Source organism: Mytilus californianus, unplaced genomic scaffold (genome assembly GCF_021869535.1).
Source record: "Mytilus californianus isolate M0D057914Y unplaced genomic scaffold, xbMytCali1.0.p SCAF_11, whole genome shotgun sequence".
Lineage (NCBI taxonomy): Eukaryota > Metazoa > Mollusca > Bivalvia > Mytilida > Mytilidae > Mytilus > Mytilus californianus.
Window position 1 is genome coordinate 2374864 of NW_026262593.1, and position 23552 is coordinate 2398415.

Sequence of the window (23552 nt, forward strand, 5' to 3'; positions counted from 1 at the left end):
CGTAAAATCTAAAATTTATAAAAATCGAAAGGGAGATCATGTCAATAGGTATAAACAATTCGTCAAAATCCCTTGCAAGTTGGTGAAAGCATTCTTGAGTTATTGTCGGAAAACTGGAAAATTCCCCCTTTTTTAGCTCACCTGGCCCGAAGGGCCAAGTGAGCTTTTCTCATCACTTGGCGTCCATCGTCCGTCGTCGTTGTCGTCGTTAACTTTTTACATTTTGAACTTCTTCTAGAGAACCACTGAATGGAATGAAACCAAACATGGCATGAATGTTCCTTATGAGGTGCTGACCGAGTGTTGTTACTTTGAAGCCAATCCATCATCCAAGATGGCCGCCAGCGGGGGCCTTATTTTAACATAGGACCCTATGGGAAATACATACAAATGTCTTCTTTTAGAGAACCACTGAATGCAATGAAACCAAACATGGCATGCATGTTCCTTATGAGGTGCTGACCAAGTGTTGTTACTTTGAACCTGATCCATAATCCAAGATGGCCGCCTGGGGGGACTTAGTTTGACATAGGACCCTATGGGAAATATTTACAAATGTTTTCTTTTAGAGAACCACTGAATGGAATGAAACCAAACATGGCATGCATGTTCCTTATGAGGTGCTGACCAAGTGTTGTTACTTTGAACCCGATCCATAATCCAAGATGGCCGCCTGGGGGGACTTAGTTTAACATAGGACCATATGGGAAATATTTACAAATGTCTTCTTTTAGAGAACCACTGAATGGAATGAAACCAAACATGGCATGAATGTTCCTTATGAGGTGCTGACCAAGTGTTGTTACTTTGAAGCCGATACATCATCCAAGATGGCCGCCAGTGGGGGACTTAGTTTAACATAGGACCCTATGGGAAATACATACAAATGCCTTCTTTTAAAGAACCACTAAATGGAATGAAACCAAAGATGGCATGAATGTTCCTTTTGAGGTGCTGACCAAGTGTTGTTACTTTGAAGCCGATCCATCATCCAAGATGGCCGCCAGCGGGGGACTTAGTTTAACATAGGACCCTATGGGAAATACGATGAATGTCTTCTTTTAGAGAACCACTGAATGGAATGAAACCAAACATGGCATGAAATGTTCCTTATGAAGTGCTGACCAAGTTTTGTTACTTTGAAGCCGATCCATCATCCAAGATGGCCACCAGCTGGGTACAATGTTTAACAAAGGACCCTATGGACAATACATACAAATGTCTTCTTTTAGAGAACCACTGAATGGATTGAAACCAAACATGGCATGAATGTTCCTTATGAGGTGCTGACTAAATGTTGTTACTTTGAAGCTGATCTTTCATCCACGATGGCCGCCAGTGGGGGGAGTTCCTTTAACATAAGACCCTATTGGAAATACATACAAATGCTTCTTCTAGAAGTGCACTGAATATTATGAAACCAAACATGGCATAAATGTTTCTTATGAGGTGCTGATGAAGTGTTGCTACTTTGTTGCTGATTTACTGTTCAAGATGGCCACCAGGATTTTTTTATTAAATTATAGGGCCAATATTAAACCAAATTTGGCCTCACTCATTATTAGGGTATCTGTTATGATTTTAATCTATTTTAACATGATTTCCAAAACCAAAGTAGAATCAGGTGAGCGACACAGGCTCTTGAGAGCCTCTAGTTAATGAATAAAACCCCAAAACTCAGAAACGGTAAATCTGAAATTTATAAAAAACGAAAGGGAGCTCACGTCAATAGATATAAACAATTCACCAAAGTTTCATGCGTATTGGTTAAAGCTTTTTTGAGTTAATTTCCGACATGTTGACGACGGACGGATGGACAATGGTATACCATAATACGACCCATAAACGGGCGTATAATAAAAACTGACTGCCACGAAATATCCAGTAGTAGCTGAAAGTGGCATTTAACACCAATCAATCAATCAACCTTTCAAACTTTTAATATTTATTGAGTTTTATTTAATATTTAAATCTGTTGAATTATGATTGTTTGTCATATGGGGGTGATATTGCCATACCAGTAAATATACCTGTATACACATTCCCTTTGATCTTTATGTTTATAAATCACATTGTCAATATTTTATTACAGATAATAATTTTATTGACTTTTAAATACTTAGTTAACATACTTTGTATTAAAATGTTATAATGTATAGAAATGGATTAAAAGTTACATCTTCATTTAACTAAAATCAATTAGTCACTTGGATATATTAGTGATTTCTCACCTAAGTTAAATCATGTGTTGAAAAGGGGGGGGGGTCTTTATAATATTCTGGCACAGGTAAATCAACTTATAGCTAATCTTGTTGACTTTTTACTTTGATGTATACACATTCTGCCAAAATAATAGGTAAATAAAAGTGAAATAGAAATCAGATAAAATAGCAGTGGAATGGTAGAGTGCTTTCAAGTTCATTTATAATAAACCATTACTATGTAATGAATTTACCATAGCTAGGGACAAGATAGCTTTATTAACTTGTGATGGATTTCATCTGTGTTCATTGCTTTTGATTGTTTGAATTTATTTTTTTTTGGAAATTGTGTGATAATTATGGGAAATGTTACATTGTTGAGAGTGAATGTAGGGAACTTGTTATTTATTTATTAACCATTATGGCAGCTGGAATATCAGGGAAAATTAAACATAAAAAAAGGTAGGCTTATATTAAACATAAAAACAGGTATGCTTATATTGAACATAAAAACATTTAGGCTTATATAAAACATAAAAATAGGTAGGCTTATATTAAAATATTCTAGTTATTTATATTGATTCACAGATTACCCAGGGTAGTAGCAGGAAATATAAAAACATCAAAACCATAAATGTATGACTTCCCCCCCCCCCCCCCCCCACCTGTGGAAGATGTGGCCATGGCTGACCATGGTTGATGATTTGGTATGACTACCCTTGGCTTCCCCTGATAATGACCAGAATTCATTACATCACAGATCTTTGCATGGGGTACCATTTTTCATTAATATATTATTCTCTGAAGAAAATTTTCATATTCAATCTTAAAAAGATCTGACAGTGTGTATTTACCCTAAATAAAAAAATTTAAATAACTATGATGAGGTCATCTTAGAGCTGTACACATGTCAAAACAGTAGATATAAATAGATATTGATATAAATATAGAGACAAGGGTACAAGGAAGTTATAAAGTCAGACATCTTTAAATCTTGAAATGGCGTTTGCAAGTTCAATACAAAAAGGTCAAATTCCAGTTGGATGTCAGTTATGTGAAGGTGGAAATAAGATTCAATGGAAATGTATCACATGTGACTCGCTCATGTGTGACAAATGCAAGGATGGGGTCCATCTAAAGATTGCAAAGGACCATAAAATATTGAACATAAATGACATAGGAAAACAAGAGGTGTCGAAGGACACAATTATATTCAGTGATGTAAAGTGTGACGATCATTCTCAGCAGGCTTGCTGTCTATACTGTAATACTTGTAATAAGTTTATCTGTCCAAAGTGTATCACTAAAGTACATAATGGACATGAGTTAATTGAAGAAGAAGACTATAATAAAGGAAAAGTAGAAATGAAGACAAAACAGAAAAGTGAAATTAAGTTAGAAATATCCAAAGAATATACAGCAGATCTTATCTCTATTCACGATATAGCCGTATGTTCTGATGGTTCTATGTGGATGGCAGATAATCTCAGATCAAAGATAAAACATGTCAAACTTAGGGAGAATAGAACTGTAGTAATAAGAAGTTTAAACACTAAGATTTACGGAATAGCACAAACTCATTCAAATAACATTCTTGTTACAACAACAGGTGAGACTAAACTCCAATTAATCAACACCATGACAGGGGAGATGACAGATTCCAGGTATGATGTAAAACCATTGATACCAACCAGTATCCATGTCACCAGTGATCACAGAGTCATCATAGGAGCCTGGTCTGGAGGTAAGGCATTCCCTGTGACAGGAAGACGTGTAGTGGTGGTGATGGATCAGGAAGGAAAACAACTAAAGGAATATGAACATGATAATCATAACAAACGTTTAATGACCTACCCTGCATGTGTAACCTGTACCAGTAATGGTAATATCTGTGTGGTGGACTGGTTAGATTATGATAGTAAAGGTAGAGTGGTAGTGTTATCACCAGGGGGAGACATTCTAGGGACTTACACAGGTCACCCTGATGTCAACACTAAGGATGAACCATTTATACCTTTAGGAATACTAACAACACCATCAGATAATATCGTTGTTACAGATACAAACAATCATTTATTGCATATACTGAGTGACCAAGGACAAATTATTACCTACTACAATCTCCATGACATGGGGATCTTAGGTTCATTCTCCCTTGCTCTGTCTACATCAGGAACTATCTATATAGGATGTCTTAGTGCAGATGGAAGTCCAGACACTACAAAGAGCAAACTTTATGAGTTAAACTATTCTGGATTCTAAAGACTTCCCTTGCTCTCTCAAATCTAATTTACAACATGTCAAACTTAGGGAGAATAAAACTGAAGTTATAACAAGTTTAAACACTCAGATTGATGGAATGGCAAAAACTCATTCAAATATCATTCTTGTCTTACCAGATCATGGGACTAAACTCGAACTAATCAACGGCATGACAGGGGAGATAACAGATTCCAGGTATGATGTAAAACCATTGATTCCAATCAGTATCCATGTGACCAGTGATCACAGAGTCATCATAGGAGCCAGTTCTCCAGGAGAGACATTCCCTGTGACAGGAAGACGTGTAGTGGTGGTACTGGATCAGGAAGGAAAACAACTCAAGGAATATGAACATGATAATCATAACAAACGTTTAATGACCTACCCTGCATGTGTAACCTGTACCAGTAATGGTAATATCTGTGTGGTGGACTGGTTAGATTATGATACCAAGGGTAGAGTGGTAGTGTTATCACCAGGAGGAGACATTCTAGGGATTTATACTGGTCACCCTGATGTCAACACTAAGAAGAAACCATTTAAACCTCAAGGAATACTAACAACACCATCAGATAATATTGTTGTTACAGATACAAACAATGAGTTACTGCATATACTGACTGAACAAGGACAAAGTATTACCTACTACAACCTCCATGACATGGGAATCTTAGGTCCATACTCCCTTGCTCTGTCTACATCAGGAACTATCTATTTAGGATGTGTTAGTGCAGATGGAAGTCCAAACACTGCAAAGAGCAAACTTTATGAGTTAAACTATTCTGGATTCTAAAGACTTCCCTTGCTCTCTCTACATCAGGAACTATCTATATTGGATGTGTTAATGATAGCATGAGTTTGAATAGGCTGGATTCTAAAGATTTTCCTTGCTCTGTCTTCATCAGAAACTATCTATATTGGATGTGTTAGTGAAGAAGGAACTAAAAAGACCAAACTTTATGAGTTGAACTTAGTTCTGGATTCTAATGATTTCCCTTGTACGTCTAAAGGAACTATCCATATTTAATGTGTTAATGATAGCATGAGTTTGAATAGGCTGGATTCTAATGATTCTAGAATTTGATTTAGAAATTAATCTAACAATGGAATATTTTGAAACAATAGTTAGAATAATATAACAAACATTATTGGAAGAGTAGTAAATTATGTTTTAAACATATATATTCTAATTTTACCAAGACAATACATTGTAGATGATAGACGATCTATACAGATTTCAATGCCTTCAATAATTGTTTTTGTATTATCATTTTTGAAACATTAAATTATATTTTCAATGCTAAGACTAATTCATGATGCTCCAACATTCCCTAAGCATCAAGTTCAAATTTAGTCTTGAGATCTAAACATTTGAAAACTAGTACAGGCTGCAAGATCTTGTTAATAGTAGCCATATTATACAGTGTAGAATACTGACAGAAATTTCTTTTTGAAAGATGACAATATTGATTGAAAAAAATTAATGTGGTTTGAATATGGAGTTCAATCTTTCTTTAATTAAGTGGATTTTTGAAAGAAAAATCGGTTATTGATTTGAGGATGTACGGCAGGCGGGCGAGTGGCTGCCAAACAGTGTCTGTTCATTAACATGAAAACGCTTTGACGAAATCTTTTCAAATTTAGATATGTTGTTTTCTGTGACTAAATGAAGGTCAAGTTCAATTTTCACGATTTTAGCTTTTCTGGTTGTTGAGTTGTAGACCTTTCAGTAGCAAAATTGATTTTTATTATATGAATTTGAGATATTTCCCTTTGAACAGAAATTAATAATTAGTTTCGATGTCATTTGGTCTCTTGTTTATTTTGAGTTATTTCCCTTTGAACATAAATGTAATAAATAAGTATTTCATCAAAAATTGAATTCTTGGGGTTCTTTGATATGCTGATTCTAACAATGTACTTAGATTTTGGATATTGGACCATAATAGGTAAATGTCCAATTTCAAATTTTTCAGTTCTTTGACCACATTCATTTTGCGTCACAAACCTATGCTTTGTCAAATATTCAATCACAATCCAAATTCAGAGCTATTTTAAGCTTAAATGTTGTATAAATAAAGGAGATGTTGGCTATGTTCTTCAATGGGACAGTAATCCAACAACAAAAATAACCCAAGTGTTCATCAAGAACAATGTGATTATATTGACACTGAAAGTGATGTTTAATGTTTAACTTTCAGAGAAATATTTAAAAGACAAATAAATAATCGTCAAATGAATGACTTAAAAGAGCAATAACGTGTTATTTAGTATCATATGACTGTTTGACAAACTTTGCACTTGATTGTGGTATGATAGAAACAGTGTGTACAAGGCTTATCCAGGAATTCACAGAAAAAAAAAAATTAAAAAAAAATATAGGTTTATAATAACTGATGGGCATTTTAATTGCCGACTTAAAACAGTATGGGTTTTGTTCATTGTTGAAGGCAGTTGTAGCTGACTATACAGTATGGGTTTACCGTTTTGTTCATTGTTGAAGGCAGTAACTTAGCTGATTATACAGTATGGGTTTTGATCATTGTTGAAGGCAGTTGTAGCTGACTATACAGTATGGGTTAACCGTTTTGTTCATTGTTGAAGGCAGTAACTTAGCTGATTATACAGTATGGGTTTTGTTCATTGTTGGAGGCAGTTGTAGCTGACTATACAGTATGGGTTTGCTCTTTGTTGAAGGCAGTATGGTGACCTATAATTGCTTACAACTCTGGTGGATTATTGTTTTATCTAGAAATTAGATAGGAAAATTACAGAGACAGTATTAAGTGTAAAAACAGTAAGGTTTGCAAGTCTAAGAGTTGATTCAGGCAGGTTTCTGAAAATATTCATTTAGGAAATCGCTTACCTAGTTATTAAATTTGTGAATGGAAAATTGGGATCAGTATTTTAACATAATTGATCTCTTGTATACAATTTGTCCTTGACTTTTAAACAATGTCAGGAAAATTGTACAAATATCTTGATAAAGGTTTAATTGAACGGGGTATATTATTAAAGGATTTAACTGCATTCAAATGAGGTATTTAAAATTATTAAAGTTTTCTATGGACTACAACAGACTTTTGTTTATATATTGAGTTATCTCCCATTATATACATCAGATAGCAATTCTGTTATATCTCGGTAGATTTCTAAGGACAAATTTACACTATTTTGTAATAAGAATTTATCATGTTGATGTTTAAAAATGTAACCTCTTATTATGTGTTTCCGTTAATATTCTTCTTGTGACCATGAAATTAAAACGAAAAATCAATGTTAAAATATCTATTTTTTAAAGACACAAAGTTTTACTACATATTTATTTTCTGTAGGACAAGAGGTCCATTTATTAGGGCCCCGCCGAATGGCGGCTGGCCTATAGTGATCAGTCTGTCCGTCCGTCCATCCGTAACAAATCGTGTCCGCTCTATATCTAGAGAACCGTTATGATTTCAAAGTTTATACTTGACATGTATATTAACCAACACCAGAGGGTGTGTCATAATGTATGTTCAACTTCCTAGATTAAAGGTCGAGGTCAAAAACTTTGGTTTTAGTTGACAACCCCATGTCCTATGGTAAAGATCATGTCTGCTCTATATCTTGAGAACCGTTATGATTTCAAAGTTTATACTTGATATCATAATGTATGTACAACTTCCTAGGTCAAAGGTCAAGGTCAAAAACTGGTTTTAGTTGACAACCCCATGTCCTATGGTAAAGATCGTGTCCGCTCTATATCTTGAGAACCCGTATGATTTCAAAGTTTATACTTGATATGTATATAAACCAACACCAGAGGGTGTGTCATAATTTATGTACAACTTCCTAGGTCAAAGGTCAAGGTCAAAAACTTTGGTTTCATTTGACAACCCCATGTCCAATGATAAAGATACAAATTTTTTACCACACATTATTCACAGCGGGGCCCACAGAGATCGCTCCCATCTCAATGATATCTAGTTAGTGCTTTTATTATCTGGTTTCTGTCTCATTGCTATATGGCTTTTTATACGACAGTAAAAAAATTTTTGCGTTGTATAATACTATGGTGTTGTCGTCGGCGTCGTTCGAAGACACATTTGGTTTCCCGCCAATAACTTTTGTTTAAGTGAATGGATCTCTAAGAAATTTTACCAGAAGGTTCAATACCACAAAAGGAAGGTTGGGTTTAATTTTGGGGGTTATGGAACTTGTGTGTTAGTGTATTGATCTCTCAGAAATTGTACCACAAGGTTCCATATCACAAAGGGAAGGCTGGGATTAAGTTTGGGGGTAACTGCCCCAATGGTTTAGGAATTAGGGGCAAAAAAGGGGCCAAAAACAAGCGTTTTTTCTAGTTTCCAGACAGTAACTTTTGTAAAGTATATTGATCTCTCTAAAATTGTACTACAAGGTTCCATACCATAAAGAGAAGGCTGGGATTTATTTGGGGGTAATTACTCCAAGGGGGAGGTGGTTATAAAGTTTGGGGGGATTTTTTTTTTTCCAATTTTTTGGGGGGTTCATATTTTTTTCTTCAAAATTTTTGAAATTTCAAATGATTGTACAGCATTGGGCAATAGCAAGAAATCTTCAATTGCACAGTATAGCGCAATAGCAAGAAATCTTCAATTGAAAATAAATACAAATCTTTTAACCAATCTCAATGGGATTAATTTAAAGTCTTTAATTTTTGGGGGTTCTTAACCTTGTATTAATTTTTTGGATATTGGGCCCCATTTTTAAATTGGTCAACATTGAGGTCAAAAGGGTCCAAAATTAAACTTTGTTTGATTTCATCAAAAGTTGAATTATTGTGGCTGTATGATATGCTGAATCTTATTGTGCATTTAGATTTTTTATTTTGGGCTCTGTTTTCAAATTAGTCCATATTAAGGTTTGAAGGGTCTAAAATTAAACTTTGTTTAATTTCAACTAAAATTAATTTTTGGTATTTTTTTATATGCTGAATCTAACCATGTTGTTAGATTTTGGATATCAGACCATTCTAGGTAAATTAAATGTCCCATTTCAAATTTTTAAGATCTTTGACATTTATTTTGTGTCAGAAACCTATATTATGTCAAAAATTTGATCACAATCCAAATTCAGACAGTATCAAGCTTGAATATTGTGTCCAAACTTGCCCCAACTGTTCAGGATTCGACCTCTGCAATCGTACCAGGCTGCGCTCAGCAAAGTATTTTATTCTTATTCAAGTTCTTTTCATTTATTTTGTCTTTTGATTCTGTAATATTACTGAGTATCAAATATAGACTGAATGTTGCCCTCTAGATGTCTACTGGTTATATGTGTTGTTGGGTTGCTGTCTCATTGACATGATTATCCACATCTCCTATTTTTGTGTTGTTGTCTCATTGACATAGTTATCCACAAGTCTTGTCCTTGGGTTGCTGTCTCATTGACATAATTATCCACATCTCATGTCCTTGGATTGCTCTCTCTTTGACATAATTATCCGCATCTCTAGTCCTTAGGTTGCTGTCTCATTGACATAATTATCCACATCTCTTGTCCTTGGGTTGCTGTCTCATTGACATAATTATCCACACCTCTAGTCCTTGGGTTGCTGTCTCATTGACATAATTATCCACATCTCATGTCCTTGGGTTGCTGTCTCATTGAAAAATTATCCACATCTCATGTCCTTGGGTTGGTGTCTCATTGATGACATAATTATCCACAACTCTTGTCTTTGGGTTGCTGTCTCATTATCCTGATTATCCACAACTCTTGTCCTTGGGTTGCTGTCTCATTGACATAATTATCCACATCTCATGTCCTTGGGTTGCTGTTTCTTTGACATAATTATCCACAACTCTAGTCCTTGGGTTGCTGTCTCATTGACATAATTATCCACATCTCATGTCCTTGGGTTGCTGTCTCATTGACATAATTATCCACATCTCATGTCCTTGGGTTGCTGTCTCATTGACATAATTATCCACATCTCATTTCCTTGGGTTGCTGTCTCATTGACATAATTATCCACAACTGTTGTCTTTGGGTTGCTGTCTCATTGGCATAATTATCCACATCTCATGTCCTTGGGTTGCTGTCTCATTGACATAATTATCCACATCTCGTGTCCTTGGGTTGCTGTCTCATTGGCATAATTATCCACAACTCTTGTCTTTGGGTTGCTGTCTCATTGACATAATAATCCACATCTCTTGTCCTTGGGTTGTTGTCTCATTGACATAATCATCCAAATCTCTTGTCCTTGGGTTGCTGTTTCTTTGACATAATTATCCACAACTCTAGTCCTTGGGTTGCTGTCTCATTGACATAATTATCCACATCTCATGTCCTTGGGTTGCTGTCTCATTGACATAATTATCCACATCTCATGTCCTTGGGTTGCTGTCTCATTGACATAATTATCCACATCTCATGTCCTTGGGTTGCTGTCTCATTGACATAATTATCCACAACTGTTGTCTTTGGGTTGCTGTCTCATTGGCATAATTATCCACATCTCATGTCCTTGGGTTGCTGTCTCATTGACATAATTATCCACATCTCGTGTCCTTGGGTTGCTGTCTCATTGGCATAATTATCCACAACTCTTGTCTTTGGGTTGCTGTCTCATTGACATAATAATCCACATCTCTTGTCCTTGGGTTGTTGTCTCATTGACATAATCATCCAAATCTCTTGTCCTGGGGTTGCTGTCTCATAGGTAGATACCCCACATGTACTGTTGTTTGGTTGCTGTCTTATTGGTATATTATACCACACATTTCCTGTTCTTCAGGGTTGCCGTCTGATTGAAACAATTGGCCCAAATCCATCGTTTTGTTGCTGCCTCATTGATGTATTACCCTCATCTGTTTTTTGGTCTCATTGATGTATACTGTTGTTGAGTTGTTGTCCCATTGATATTTACCCCACATCTGTTGTTTGGTTGCTGTTTCATTGATATATAACCCATATCTGTCGATATGTTGCAGTCCCATTGATATATACCTAATGTCTGTTATTGATTGCTGTCTTATTTATGTATAACCTACATCTGTTGTTGGGTTGCTGTCTTATTGCTATATATTTTGAATATGTCATTGTGTTGCTGTCCATTTGGTGTATATCACACATCTGTAATTTGGGTTGTTATCCCATTGATGTTTATCCCACATCTGTCTTTGTGTAGCTGTCCCATTGATGTTGTTTGTTTTGTGTCTCATTGACCTTCACCCTACAACTGTTGATGGATTGCTGTCCCATTGACGTATATCCCAAAATCTGTAATTTGGTTGTTGTTCCATTGATGTATCGCCATATCTGTTGTTGGGTTATTGTCTAATTGATGTATACCCCACGTCTGTTGATTGGTTGCTGTCTCATTGGTGTTTACCCCACATATGTTGTTGGGTTACTATCCCAGTGACATATACTCCAAGTCTGTTGTATATACAGTGTATTTACATATACCAATCAATCAAAAACAAATTAAGTAATTAAGACATGAGTAAACAGAAATAACACCTTATATCCAATGCACTTTTCTGAGAAAGTAACCTTCATCATGCACACTCATATCTAAACATTTGAAAGCCAGGGACATATAAATATGTATATCTTGAAATATTAGGCTGTATGACCAAAATGGACCTAAATAGAATAGCCAAATTGATATAAGGCCAAATTTGCCTGTGGAATTTGGAACTTTAGTTTCTTGAGTAAGGGGACACCCAATTGATTTGGGTAGGGAGGTGTTAAAAATGAAAATCCTAGCCTGATAAGAGCTTAAAATAGATATATGCGCATAAAACAAAATGGAAGGGAAAATTCTGCATCCGCAGCCCACGAAATACAGGGAACCAATTGTTTACAAATGTCTAAATGAATTTCCGTGAAACGGAGCAAAAAATCATCCTGCCCCCAGAATATGCAAATGGTGGTCTCTTCAATTGTATATAACAAATGTATGACATCTAGCTAGCTCAGCTGTATGACCCCTAGCTAGCTCAGCTGTCAGTTCTTTAAAATACTATACATAATCTTAATATGAAGTTATGTCAATCCTTTAATAAGAGATTAAAATAGTTGTATTAGATTAAAACAAATTAAAAAATGGCAAACAATAGATACTTTAATTCATTCATTGAGATTTGATTAAATTTTAATTTTATAATGAAACAATGTGGTTTTCCTAATCTTTTTGTGGTGTGTTAAATTAATTAAGTGGTTTTATGGGTATGTTCCTAATCTGAAAAAGTGAAATAATTTGATTTTATAAGATGTCGTTCAAACAATCTCTCAGAGATCTCAAGTGTCTAGTTAGGTAAGTTCAGTTGTTATCTAAGGTAGTAAATTGCAAATATTACACGTACATTAGCAGTAATTTAAAATCAGTTGCAAATCCAGTAGCCCTTTTCACAAAAAATCTTAAGTGTAAAATTAATCTTACGATAAAAATATTTAGTTGAATTGTTAAGGAATATTTTAGACTTACGATAGATTTTACACTTAAGATTTTTTGTGAAAAGGGCTACTGGAGTGTGGAAATAGTGGGCCCACCCAGGCAATGTCAAAGAGAGTAGGGCTTGTATGCATTACCCATATATTAGCTCCATGAAGGGGGAGGGGGTAAATGGCGTGTAACTCTGTATTTTTTCTATTTTTGAAACCAGTAATATATATTTACCATGGTCGCAGCATGACCCCAGAAGGTTGAATATATGATATGAAGTTGCTTAAAAAAAAAAACTTATATTTGTACTCTTTTTGTTAAGAAGGATTTTTATGAAAATTTGATAAAACAGTTTTCAAGCAGATTGTCATGGTTTTTATACGACCACAAAAAATTTTTGCAGTCGTATATTGGTATGACGTTGGCGTCGTCGTCGTCGTCGTCGTCCGAAGACACATTGGTTTTCGCACTCTAACTTTAGTTTAAGTGAATGGATCTCTTTGAAATTTTACCATAAGGTTCAATACCACAAAAGGAAGGTGGGGATTGATTTTGGGGGTTATGGTACCAACAGTTAAGGAATTAGGGGCCAAAAAGGGGCAAAAAATAAGCATTTTCTAGTTTCCAGACAATAACTGTGGAACGGTGTATGGATCTCTCTGAAATTATACTACAAGTTTCCATACCACAAAGGGATGGTTAGGATTTGCTTTGGGGGGTTATGGCTCAAACCGTTCAGGAATTAGGGGCTCAAAAGGGGGAAAAACAAGGTTGTCCTGGTTAATGGACAAATATTTTAGTACAAAACATAATTTAAAGCAGTGTAAGGGAGATAAATCAAATACATCATTGAAATTATCTCCCTTACACTGCTTTTAAATTATGTATAAAGTAATGATTAATGAACAATTAAGATAATTTAAAACAGTGTAAGGGAGGTAATCCAAATACAACGTTTTGGTTACTTCCTTTACACTGCTTTTAAATTATGTTTAAAGAAATGCATATTTATAAAGGAAGACCAGTAAAAATATCTGCAAATGTTGCATCTTTTTTTTTTACAAAAAAGTCCATATGAAAGATTTGACACTATATTTTAAATTCTATTATAAAATAGATTAAGTTAGCACTATGTTAAATTTAAATGGGTAATTATGGTTGCAAACTCCATTGGAAATTTGAATTGAGATTATGACCATATCCTGAGGGAAAGAATTTTTTGGGGGAAAAAGGGGGGGGGGGGGGTAAAAAGAAATTGTGGGGGGTCAATTTTTTCTCATTTCAGATTTCAGAAATTAAAAAGAATTATTCTTCAAATATTATTTTTTTTTCAAATTTCAAATATTGAAAAATTTCAAGAAGTAATCTTTTTAAAATTGCACAGTATGGCGCATTAGATTTGTAAAATCTTTGACCACATTTATTTATTTGTTATGCCAAATCTTACCGTGTATTTAGATTTTTAATTTTGGGTCCAGTTTTCAAATTGGTCTACATTAAGGTCCAAAGGGTCCAAAATTAAACTTTTGTTTGATTTTAACAAAAATTGAATATATGGGGTTCTTTGATATGCTGAATCTAAAGATGTATTTAGATTTATGATTTTTTGCCCAGTTTTCAAGTTGGTCCAAATTGGGGTCCAAAATTAAACTTTGTTTGTTTCAACAAAAATTGAATACATGGGGTTCTTTAATATGCTGAATCTAACCATGTATTTAGATTTTTTATTTGTGGACCCCGCTATCAAATTGGTTCATATTGAGGTCAAAAGGGTCCAAAATTAAACTTCGTTTGATTTCATCAAAAATTGAATTATTGGGGTTCTTTGATATGCCAAATCTAACCGTGTATTTAGATTTTTAATTTTGGGTCCTGTTTTTTAAATTGGTCTACTTTAAGGTCCAAAGGGTCCAAAATTAAACTTAGTTTGATTTTAACAAAAATTGAATTCTTTGGGTTCTTTGATATGCTGAATCTAAACATGTATTTAGATTTTAGATTTTTGGCCCAGTTTTCAAGTTGGTCCAAATTGGGGTCCAAAATTAAACTTTGTTTGATTTCAACAAAAATTGAATATATGGGGTTCTTTGATATGCTGAATCTAACCATGTATTTTGATTTTGGACATTGAACCATAATAGGTAAATTAAAAAAATTCAAGTTCTTAGACCACATTCTTTTTGTGTCAGAAACCTATGCTGTGTCAAATATTTAATCACAATCCAAATTCAGAGCTGTATCAAGCTTGAATGTTGTGTCCATACTTGCCCCAACTGATCAGGGTTCAACCTCTGTGGTCGTATCAAGCTGCACCCAGCGAAGCATTTTATTTTTAAATCTAGCTCAGTTCAAATTTACTAGCGTAGACTGATTTAGAAACTATTTAAATTATTTCTCTGAAACTTACATTCTGCATTCTTTGAAATGTACAGCACAACTACCAGTATGTGTTTCATATTTATACATCACAGCTACCGGTATGTGTTTAATTCATATTTATACATCACAGCTACCCGTATGGGTTTCATATTTATACATCACAGCTACCCGTATGGGTTCCATATTTATATAGCACAGCTACCAGAGGCGGATTTTGAGGGTTTTCCAGGGGGCCCAGGCCCCCCCCCCCCCTTTTGTGGGAAAAATTTGGTTGATTATTAAGGGAATCACTGAAGCATTACTGGAGCGGGCCCCCTCTTAAGCAGTCAGTGGGCCCCCTTATGAAAATTTCTGGATCCGCCACTGGCTACTGGTGTGAAGCTATAGGAAACCCTAAAATAATTATACCCCCTCTCTGTACAGATATGCTTTAAGGTTGCCCCCACCATGCATTTTCAAATTCATCACTCATCATTTCCTGTTTGTTTGTTTTTTTAAATACTTACTGGGAGGAGGGTCATTAATGAACAATCGTCCTGAACATGCATGAAATATTTACCACTGGAGGTTAAGCAACCAACAATCAATCAAACAATGGGTCACAGTATGCATCAAGAAATAGAATAGGAGGATAACTATTCAATCGGGTACTAGGGATGTTTCAGAGAACCGGAATAAAGCCTAGTTTGCTGTCTTTTTGACAGCCTCTTAGTTTAAAGTTCCGTTGAAATCCAGACATAGGTTAAGGAGTTGCTGATACAAAATAGTAAAATGGAAAAATAAACCTATTTATGAATAAACTGATGTAATGAGTTCTATTGATGATTTCTGGTTTCATTAGTCAAAATAATTATGACGTCTTGAAAGACTATTTTAATTTTGTGCTGTGACGCCTACCTGCGACCTTTCAAGACGTCATTATAAATTTTTTGGACTATGGTTTCATGAGAGGGGATTCCTTAAGAAATAAAATATTATTTTTTAGAATGCTGTTTAATATTGTACGTTTGCTGAAATTTTCCGTGTTATGTTATTAAAATTAATACAAATGACTGAAGTCGTTGAAAACTGATCTAATTACAGATATTTTTTATATGATATCCTGTGTACAAAGAGAACATGATTTACAGACTCTTACAGATCGGTGGGAGTCTGATGGACAAATGGAGTGATGGACTTCACAATTAGTTATCTCAATTAGTTAAAGATGAAAAAATCATCTACCTATTATAAATAGACAACAGCTGATGGCCATTATAGTTACAAATAAATAACTTACCATGCCTGAGGTTATAATGCTTAATTAAGTTGTTACAAGTTGGTGCCATAGTGAGGTCAACTTTGGCAGCTCCTTATGCCTCCAACTTCTTCATTCATCATAGAATTAGATATTAAGGTGGTACCCAACACCTTGACTAATATTAATTTGGCTTGTTTAATTTTCATAAAATTTTGACAAAATGTTTACTTTGACCCTTTGACAAAAATATAAAAATTTCAAAAAATTTGAACCAACCACTTTATCAGAAAAATTTCATTGGTTATATAGCAGTTTGACAAACACTAATTTTGATCATTGAGAAGTTTAATATTTCCTTAACAAAACAACGTAATTAAAACGTTTAGCTGATTTTTACAGAGTTATCTCCCTGTAGTGTTAGGTACCACCTTAAGTGTAGAATATAAACTTAAACTTGGGCATACAATACAAACATACAGAAAAGAGAAATGCCATCGTATTTAGTATATATATGTAATGAAATAGCTTTTAAATTGGACATACAATACAAACATAAGGAAAAGAGAAATGCCATCATATTTAGTATATATGTAATGAAATAGCTTTTAAATTGGACATAAAATACAAACATAAGGAAAAGAGAAATGCCATCATATTTAGTATATATGTAATGAAATAGCTTTAAATTGGGCATACAATACAAACATAAGGAAAAGACGATGCCATCATATTTGGTATATATGTAATGAAATAGCTTTTTAAATTGGGCATACAATAAAAACATAAGGAAAAGAGAAATGCCATCATAATTAGTATATATGTAATGTTATAGCTTTTAAATTGGGCATACAATACAAACATAAGGAAAAGAGAAATGCCATCATATTTAGTATATATGTAATGAAATAGCTTTTAAATTGGACATACAATACAAACTTAAGGAAAAGAGAAATGCCATCATAATTAGTATATATGTAATGAAATAGCTTTTAAATTGGACATACAATACAAACTTAAGGAAAAGAGAAATGCCATCATAATTAGTATATATGTTATGAAATAGCTTTTAAATTGGGCATACAATACAAACATAAGGAAAAGAGAAATGCCATCATATTTAGTATATATGTAATGAAATAGCTTTTAAATTGGACATACAATACAAACTTAAGGAAAAGAGAAATGCCATCTATTTAGTATATATGTAATGTAATAGCTTTTAAATAGTCCCGTCAGCCTTTGTCATTTAGAATTTTAGGTATTTTTTTAATGTGGGAGGAAAAAGGGGGGGTGGGCTCAGGGGTTAAAATATTTGATGTTGGTGTCAGGTCTTACTGTTAACTCCTAAACATCTCCTTAATTTGGAGGAAAAGGGGGGCTCAGGGGTTAAGGAATTTGATGTTGGTGTCAGGTCTTACTGTTAACTCTTAAACATCTCCTCAATTTGGAGGAAAGAGGGGGCAGGGGTTAAGGAATTTGATGTTGGTGTCAGGTCTTACTGTTAACTTTTTAACATCTCCTCAATTTGGAGGAAAAAGGGGGACGGGGTTGGGTGGGTTTAAGGAATTTGATGCTGGTGTCACTAATCAATCAATCAATCAGGGATTTTATTGTAAATTTTGATAACCTGCTTGGCAATTTGATCAGATATAAAAAGGCTGTGTGCTTATATATATAAAAGCTGGAAAGGCAGGTCTTCTAGCCAGTTGATCAATTAATCTTTATAAATGAAATTTAACTCAAATTATTGGTTTTTTAGTCAGAAATTTAATTAATTTATTCTGGATCTTTAAATGTAGTACATGTATATGGAAATTATTTCTCTAAATACATTATATTACAAAAGAGATTAATAAAAAAAACAAACTTATTTACCTGAGATCACCTAAAAGTTTTTGTTGTTGTTTGTGTTGCTCAGTGTTTAGTTTTCTATGTTGTGTTTTATAGACTGTTGTTGGTCATTGGTCGTTTTTTACCATGCCGTTGTCAGTTCATTTTGAACTTCAATGTGAGTTTGAATATCACTTTATTACTTGTACAACTGATAAAACTCTTAAGCATTCAGATTTCCAATCAATGTTTTATTCTGTATTATCACCTTGTTTACAGCTAAATATCATATGATTCAATTAATAAAAGGGTGATAAAATTTGATTATGATAAAGGATAAAGCCATAGAACTGATAGATCTTCATTAGGTCTATCTTCTATAAATTATTCTGTACAGCATTAGAGATCTTCGTTAGGTCTATCTTCTATAAATTATTCTGTACAGCATTAGAGATCTTCGTTAGGTCAGTCTTCTATGAATTATTCTGTACAGCATTAGAGATCTTCGTTAGGTCTGTCTTCTATAAATTATTCTGTACAGCATTAGAGATCTTCATTAGGTCTGTCTTCTATGAATTATTCTGTACAGCATAAGAGATCTTCGTTAGGTCTGTCTTCTATAAATTATTCTGTACAGCATTAGAGATCTTCGTTAGGTCAGTCTTCTATGAATTATTCTGTACAGCATTAGAGATCTTCGTTAGGTCTGTCTTCTATAAATTATTCTGTACAGCATTAGAGATCTTCGTTAGGTCAGTCTTCTATGAATTATTCTGTACAGCATTAGAGATCTTCGTTAGGTCAGTCTTCTATGAATTATTCTGTACAGCATTAGAGATCTTCATTAGGTCTGTCTTCTATAAATTATTCTGTACAGCATTAGAGATCTTTGTTAGGTCAGTCTTCTATGAATTATTCTGTACAGCATTAAAGATCTTCGTTAGGTCAGTCTTCTATGAATTATTCTGTACAGCATTAGAGATCTTCGTTAGGTCTGTCTTCTATAAATTATTCTTTACAGCATTAGAGATCTTCGTTATGTCTGTCTTCTATGAATTATTCTGTACAGCATAAGAGATCTTCGTTAGGTCTGTCTTCTATAAATTATTCTGTACAGCATTAGAGATCTTCGTTAGGTCAGTCTTCTATGAATTATTCTGTACAGCATCAGAGATCTTCGTTAGGTCTGTCTTCTATAAATTATTCTGTACAGCATAAGAGATCTTTGTTAGGTCAGTCTTCTATGAATTATTCTGTACAGCATTAGAGATCTTCGTTAGGTCAGTTTTCTATGAATTATTCTGTACAGCATTAGAGATCTTCGTTAGGTCTGTCTTCTATAAATTATTCTGTACAGCATTAGAGATCTTCATTAGGTCTGTCTTCTATGAATTATTCTGTACAGCATAAGAGATCTTCGTTAGGTCTGTCTTCTATAAATTATTCTGTACAGCATTAGAGATCTTCGTTAGGTCAGTCTTCTATGAATTATTCTGTACAGCATTAGAGATCTTCGTTAGGTCTGTCTTCTATAAATTATTCTTTACAGCATTAGAGATCTTCGTTAGGTCTGTCTTCTATAAATTATTCTGTTTAGCATTAGAGATCTTCGTTAGGTCTGTCTTCTATAAACTATTCTGTACAGCATTAAAGATCTTCGTTAGCTCTAAAAACAATTTCTAATAGAAAAAAAAAACAGATCAAAATCAATGAATAAACTCTAAGCGTTACATAAATAACAAATATTAACCATTGGTTGATCAGATTTATTTTTGAAGTGAAGTTAAAAACATGCCACATGTTGACCTTTTTTCCTCATCCTTGACCTTTGACCTTTGGTCTTTGGTCGATAGTTGTCTCATTTGCAATGAGTCAAAAAGAATCAGACAACTCTAAACAAGTAATGGGTTGGATATGTCTTATAAAACAGTTATTATTGCATGATACTAAGGAACTTCCTTGATTACTGGCAGGAAAATGTAATAATTGTTGTTTTTTTCCAAATAATCTCTGATAATTTTTGTAAATCAATATAAACTTATATGGAATGTAAGGATGTCAAGGGAATAATAAAGGGGAATTATTACTGGGGTGATAATGTTTTATTTATCCTTCAAGATGCTTGCAAAGTAAAATGATAAAAATTATGGGGTTTTCTCATTGTTGAAGGCAGTAGGGACTGATCTATCATTGCTAAAATCCATGTCATTTAGACTCTGTTGGAATAATGTCTGATTCAGGCAATCATACCACATCTCATTTTTGTTCTTCTTATTCACAGTAGACTTTAATTCTCTGTTTGATAAGAAGCCATACAGCTAAGATGTTAAGCTTACATGACTTTTATCATATACATGAAAGTGGAAATGTATAAGGCAGTGTATACCTGACTGCAGTCATTATACCATCAGAACTGTTACTTAATTTATTTCATATAAATAAATATAATTGGCATATTCTTTAAATTTTTGTTAAAGATCAGGCAGCTGAAACAGCGAATTGATTTAATTGATAAATTCACCTTTCAAACTACTCAAGTAAGTACGAAATATTTATCTGTCGATTGAGGATTCTCTTCCGGAATTAATTCAGATGGCACAAAAAATGGTAAAATCCTGAAAGAACCCCATTAAAGAATTACAAAGTCCTTGATAAAAGTGTGTGTTACTTCAGTAGTTCAGTAGTGTATCTTTACATCAAAGTGGCCTCTTAATTGGTATAATGTGCACAACTGATATATAACCCTGCAAATTTATAAACATTAAAGTAAGTTAGCCTATTCTGGTACTGGTACTATATCTGTACAGACTTGAGCAGACAGAGTTTAGTGAAAAATTAGATGAGAAACATTATACTTTACTATTCATAGGAATATCTTAATGCAAGGTAAGATGATTTATTAATGAGAATAAAATTATTCTAAATTAAAAAAAAAAGATACATAATTTTCAGTTAACTGAGATATTTAGTGAATATTTGAAAATTGCTTAGCAACTGTTGTACTGACCAGCATCTGTTGTACTGACCAGCAACTGTTATACTGACCAGCAACTGTTGTACTGACCAGCAACTGTTGTACTGACCAGCAACTGTTGTACTGACCAGCAACTGTTGTACTGACCAGCATCTGTTATACTGACCAGCATCTGTTATACTGACCAGCAACTGTTGTACTGACCAGCATCTGTTATAATGACCAGCAACTGTTGTACCGACCACCAACTGTTGTACCGACCAACATCTGTTGTACCATCCAGCAACTGTTGTACTGACCAGCATCTGTTGTACTGACCAGCATCTGTTGTACTGACCAGCATCTGTTGTACTGACCAGCATCATCTGTTGTACTGACCAGCAACTGTTGTACTGACCAGCAACTGTTGTACTGACCAGCAACTGTTGTACTGACCAGCAACTGTTGTACTGACCAGCAACTGTTGTACTGACCAGCAAATGTTGTACTGACCAGCAACTGTTGTACTGACCAGCATCTGTTATACTGACCAGCATCTGTTATACTGACCAGCAACTGTTGTACCGACCAGCATCTGTTATAACGACCAGCAACTGTTGTACTGACCAGCAACTGTTGTACCGACCAACATCTGTTGTACCTTCCAGCAACTGTTGTACTGACCAACATCTGTTGTACTGACCAGCATCTGTTGTACTGACCAGCATCATCTGTTGTACTGACCAGCAACTGTTGTACTGACCAGCATATGTTGTACTGACCAGCAACTGTTGTACTGATCAGCATTGTACTGACCAGCAACTGTTATACTGACCAGCATCTGTGGACTGGCCAGCATCTGTTGTACAGACCAGCATCTGTTGTACTGACCAGCATCTGTTGTACTGACCAGCAACTGTTGTACTGACCATTTACATTCATATCACTTGTTTAAGCAACATGCAAATTCAATTAAAACTTGGCAAGACTGATCATAAGTTCCATATAAGAATTTCTAATCTCATCCTCTAAATCAGAGGACAAATTTAATCTTATCATACTTGTAAATATGTTGTAATTGACCATAAATGATTGTCTTGATGGCTTGTTTATATGTGTATAGGAGAGATTTATGATTTACTTGCTTACCCAACCCATTTGCCATTGGTCTGACTGTGCTGACTGAAAAACTTACTTTGAAAAAATGATTTGTCTGCTTTGGCCGCGATATAGCTGTGCTGTGGTTGTAATGGAGCCTCAGGTTCAGAGATAGTTTCTAGTAAAACATGGGATTTCATAAGTAAGAATTCTAAAACTTTTGTTCAATCATATATGTATCTACATTGGGCCACTTCAATCAAATAAATATTACTTCAAATGATTTTACAATGATTTTACAATCAGTTTAATTTTTCATGCCTCCTACGTATACCTGAATGAACAGTGAATACCTGTAAAAATCACCTTTTTAGATAGGATTATTAGGGCCCAGCTGAATGGCAGACGCCCTATAGTGATCAGTCTGTCCGTTCGTCTGTCCGTCGGGGCCCTATGGCGGACGGCCGATAGTGATCTGTCCGTCTGTCTGTCTGTCCGTCCGTCCATAACAAATTGTGTCCGCCCTATATCTAGAGAACTGTTATGATTTCAAAGTTTATACTTGACATGTATATTAACCAACACCAGAGGGTGTGTCATAATGTATGTACAACTTCTTAGGTCAAAGGTCAAGGTCAAAAACTTTGGTTTTAGTTGACAACCCCATGTCCTATGGTAAAGATCGTGTCTGCTCTATATCTTGAGAACCGTTATGATTTCAAAGTTTATACTTGATATGTATATAAACCAACACCAGAGGGTGTGTCATAATTTATGTACAACTTCCTAGGTCAAAGGTCAAGGTCAAAAACTTTGGTTTCAGTTGACAACCCCATGTCCAATGATAAAGATACAAATTTTTTACCACACATTATTCACAGCGGGGCCCACAGAGATGGCTCCCATCTCAATGATATCTAGTTCTATCAAAGCATGGGTCGAGAAAATTTGATTTCATTGGTCAATTGATTACTAGTCACTGCTCATCTTTGATGGACAGGAAACTTACAGCACAAACACAATAAGACAAAAGCTTGAATATGATCTAAAAGTCAATGTGTTTTGTCTGTTATTAACTTTGCATTTTCCAAAATACAACAAATTGGAATATTTTCTTGCCACACATAGTACTTACTGTAGAAAATTCATTGTCATTTGCAAATTCAGAGA

General features: G+C 34.5%; 2 protein-coding genes and 1 long non-coding RNA gene across 13 annotated transcripts in view; all 3 read left to right on the top strand.

Moving 5' to 3' along the window:
• Window positions 1–23552, top strand: part of LOC127719355 (rap1 GTPase-activating protein 1-like) — a 145316-nt gene that overhangs the window by 37284 nt on the left and 84480 nt on the right. The window contains exon 1 of one of the 11 annotated variants that reach the window (XM_052225441.1): window positions 2256–2663. The exons of the other annotated variants lie outside the window; for them this stretch is intronic. Coding sequence (XP_052081401.1) covers window positions 2623–2663 — 41 coding nt within the window. The 5' untranslated portion in view covers window positions 2256–2622. Of the gene's footprint in view, window positions 1–2255; window positions 2664–23552 lie in introns of those variants that run through there. 11 annotated transcript variants of the gene reach the window in all.
• On the top strand, window positions 2880–5767 carry LOC127719357 (uncharacterized). Its single transcript, XM_052225458.1, has 2 exons — window positions 2880–4344; window positions 5138–5767. Exons 1-2 carry the CDS (start codon window positions 3201–3203, stop codon window positions 5254–5256), a joined length of 1263 nt encoding a protein of 420 aa, XP_052081418.1. The 5' UTR covers window positions 2880–3200; the 3' UTR covers window positions 5257–5767.
• LOC127719365 (uncharacterized) lies at window positions 18935–19607 on the top strand. The gene is made up of 3 exons (XR_007990238.1): window positions 18935–19035; window positions 19276–19323; window positions 19564–19607. It is a non-coding gene; the product is annotated as an uncharacterized LOC127719365 (long non-coding RNA).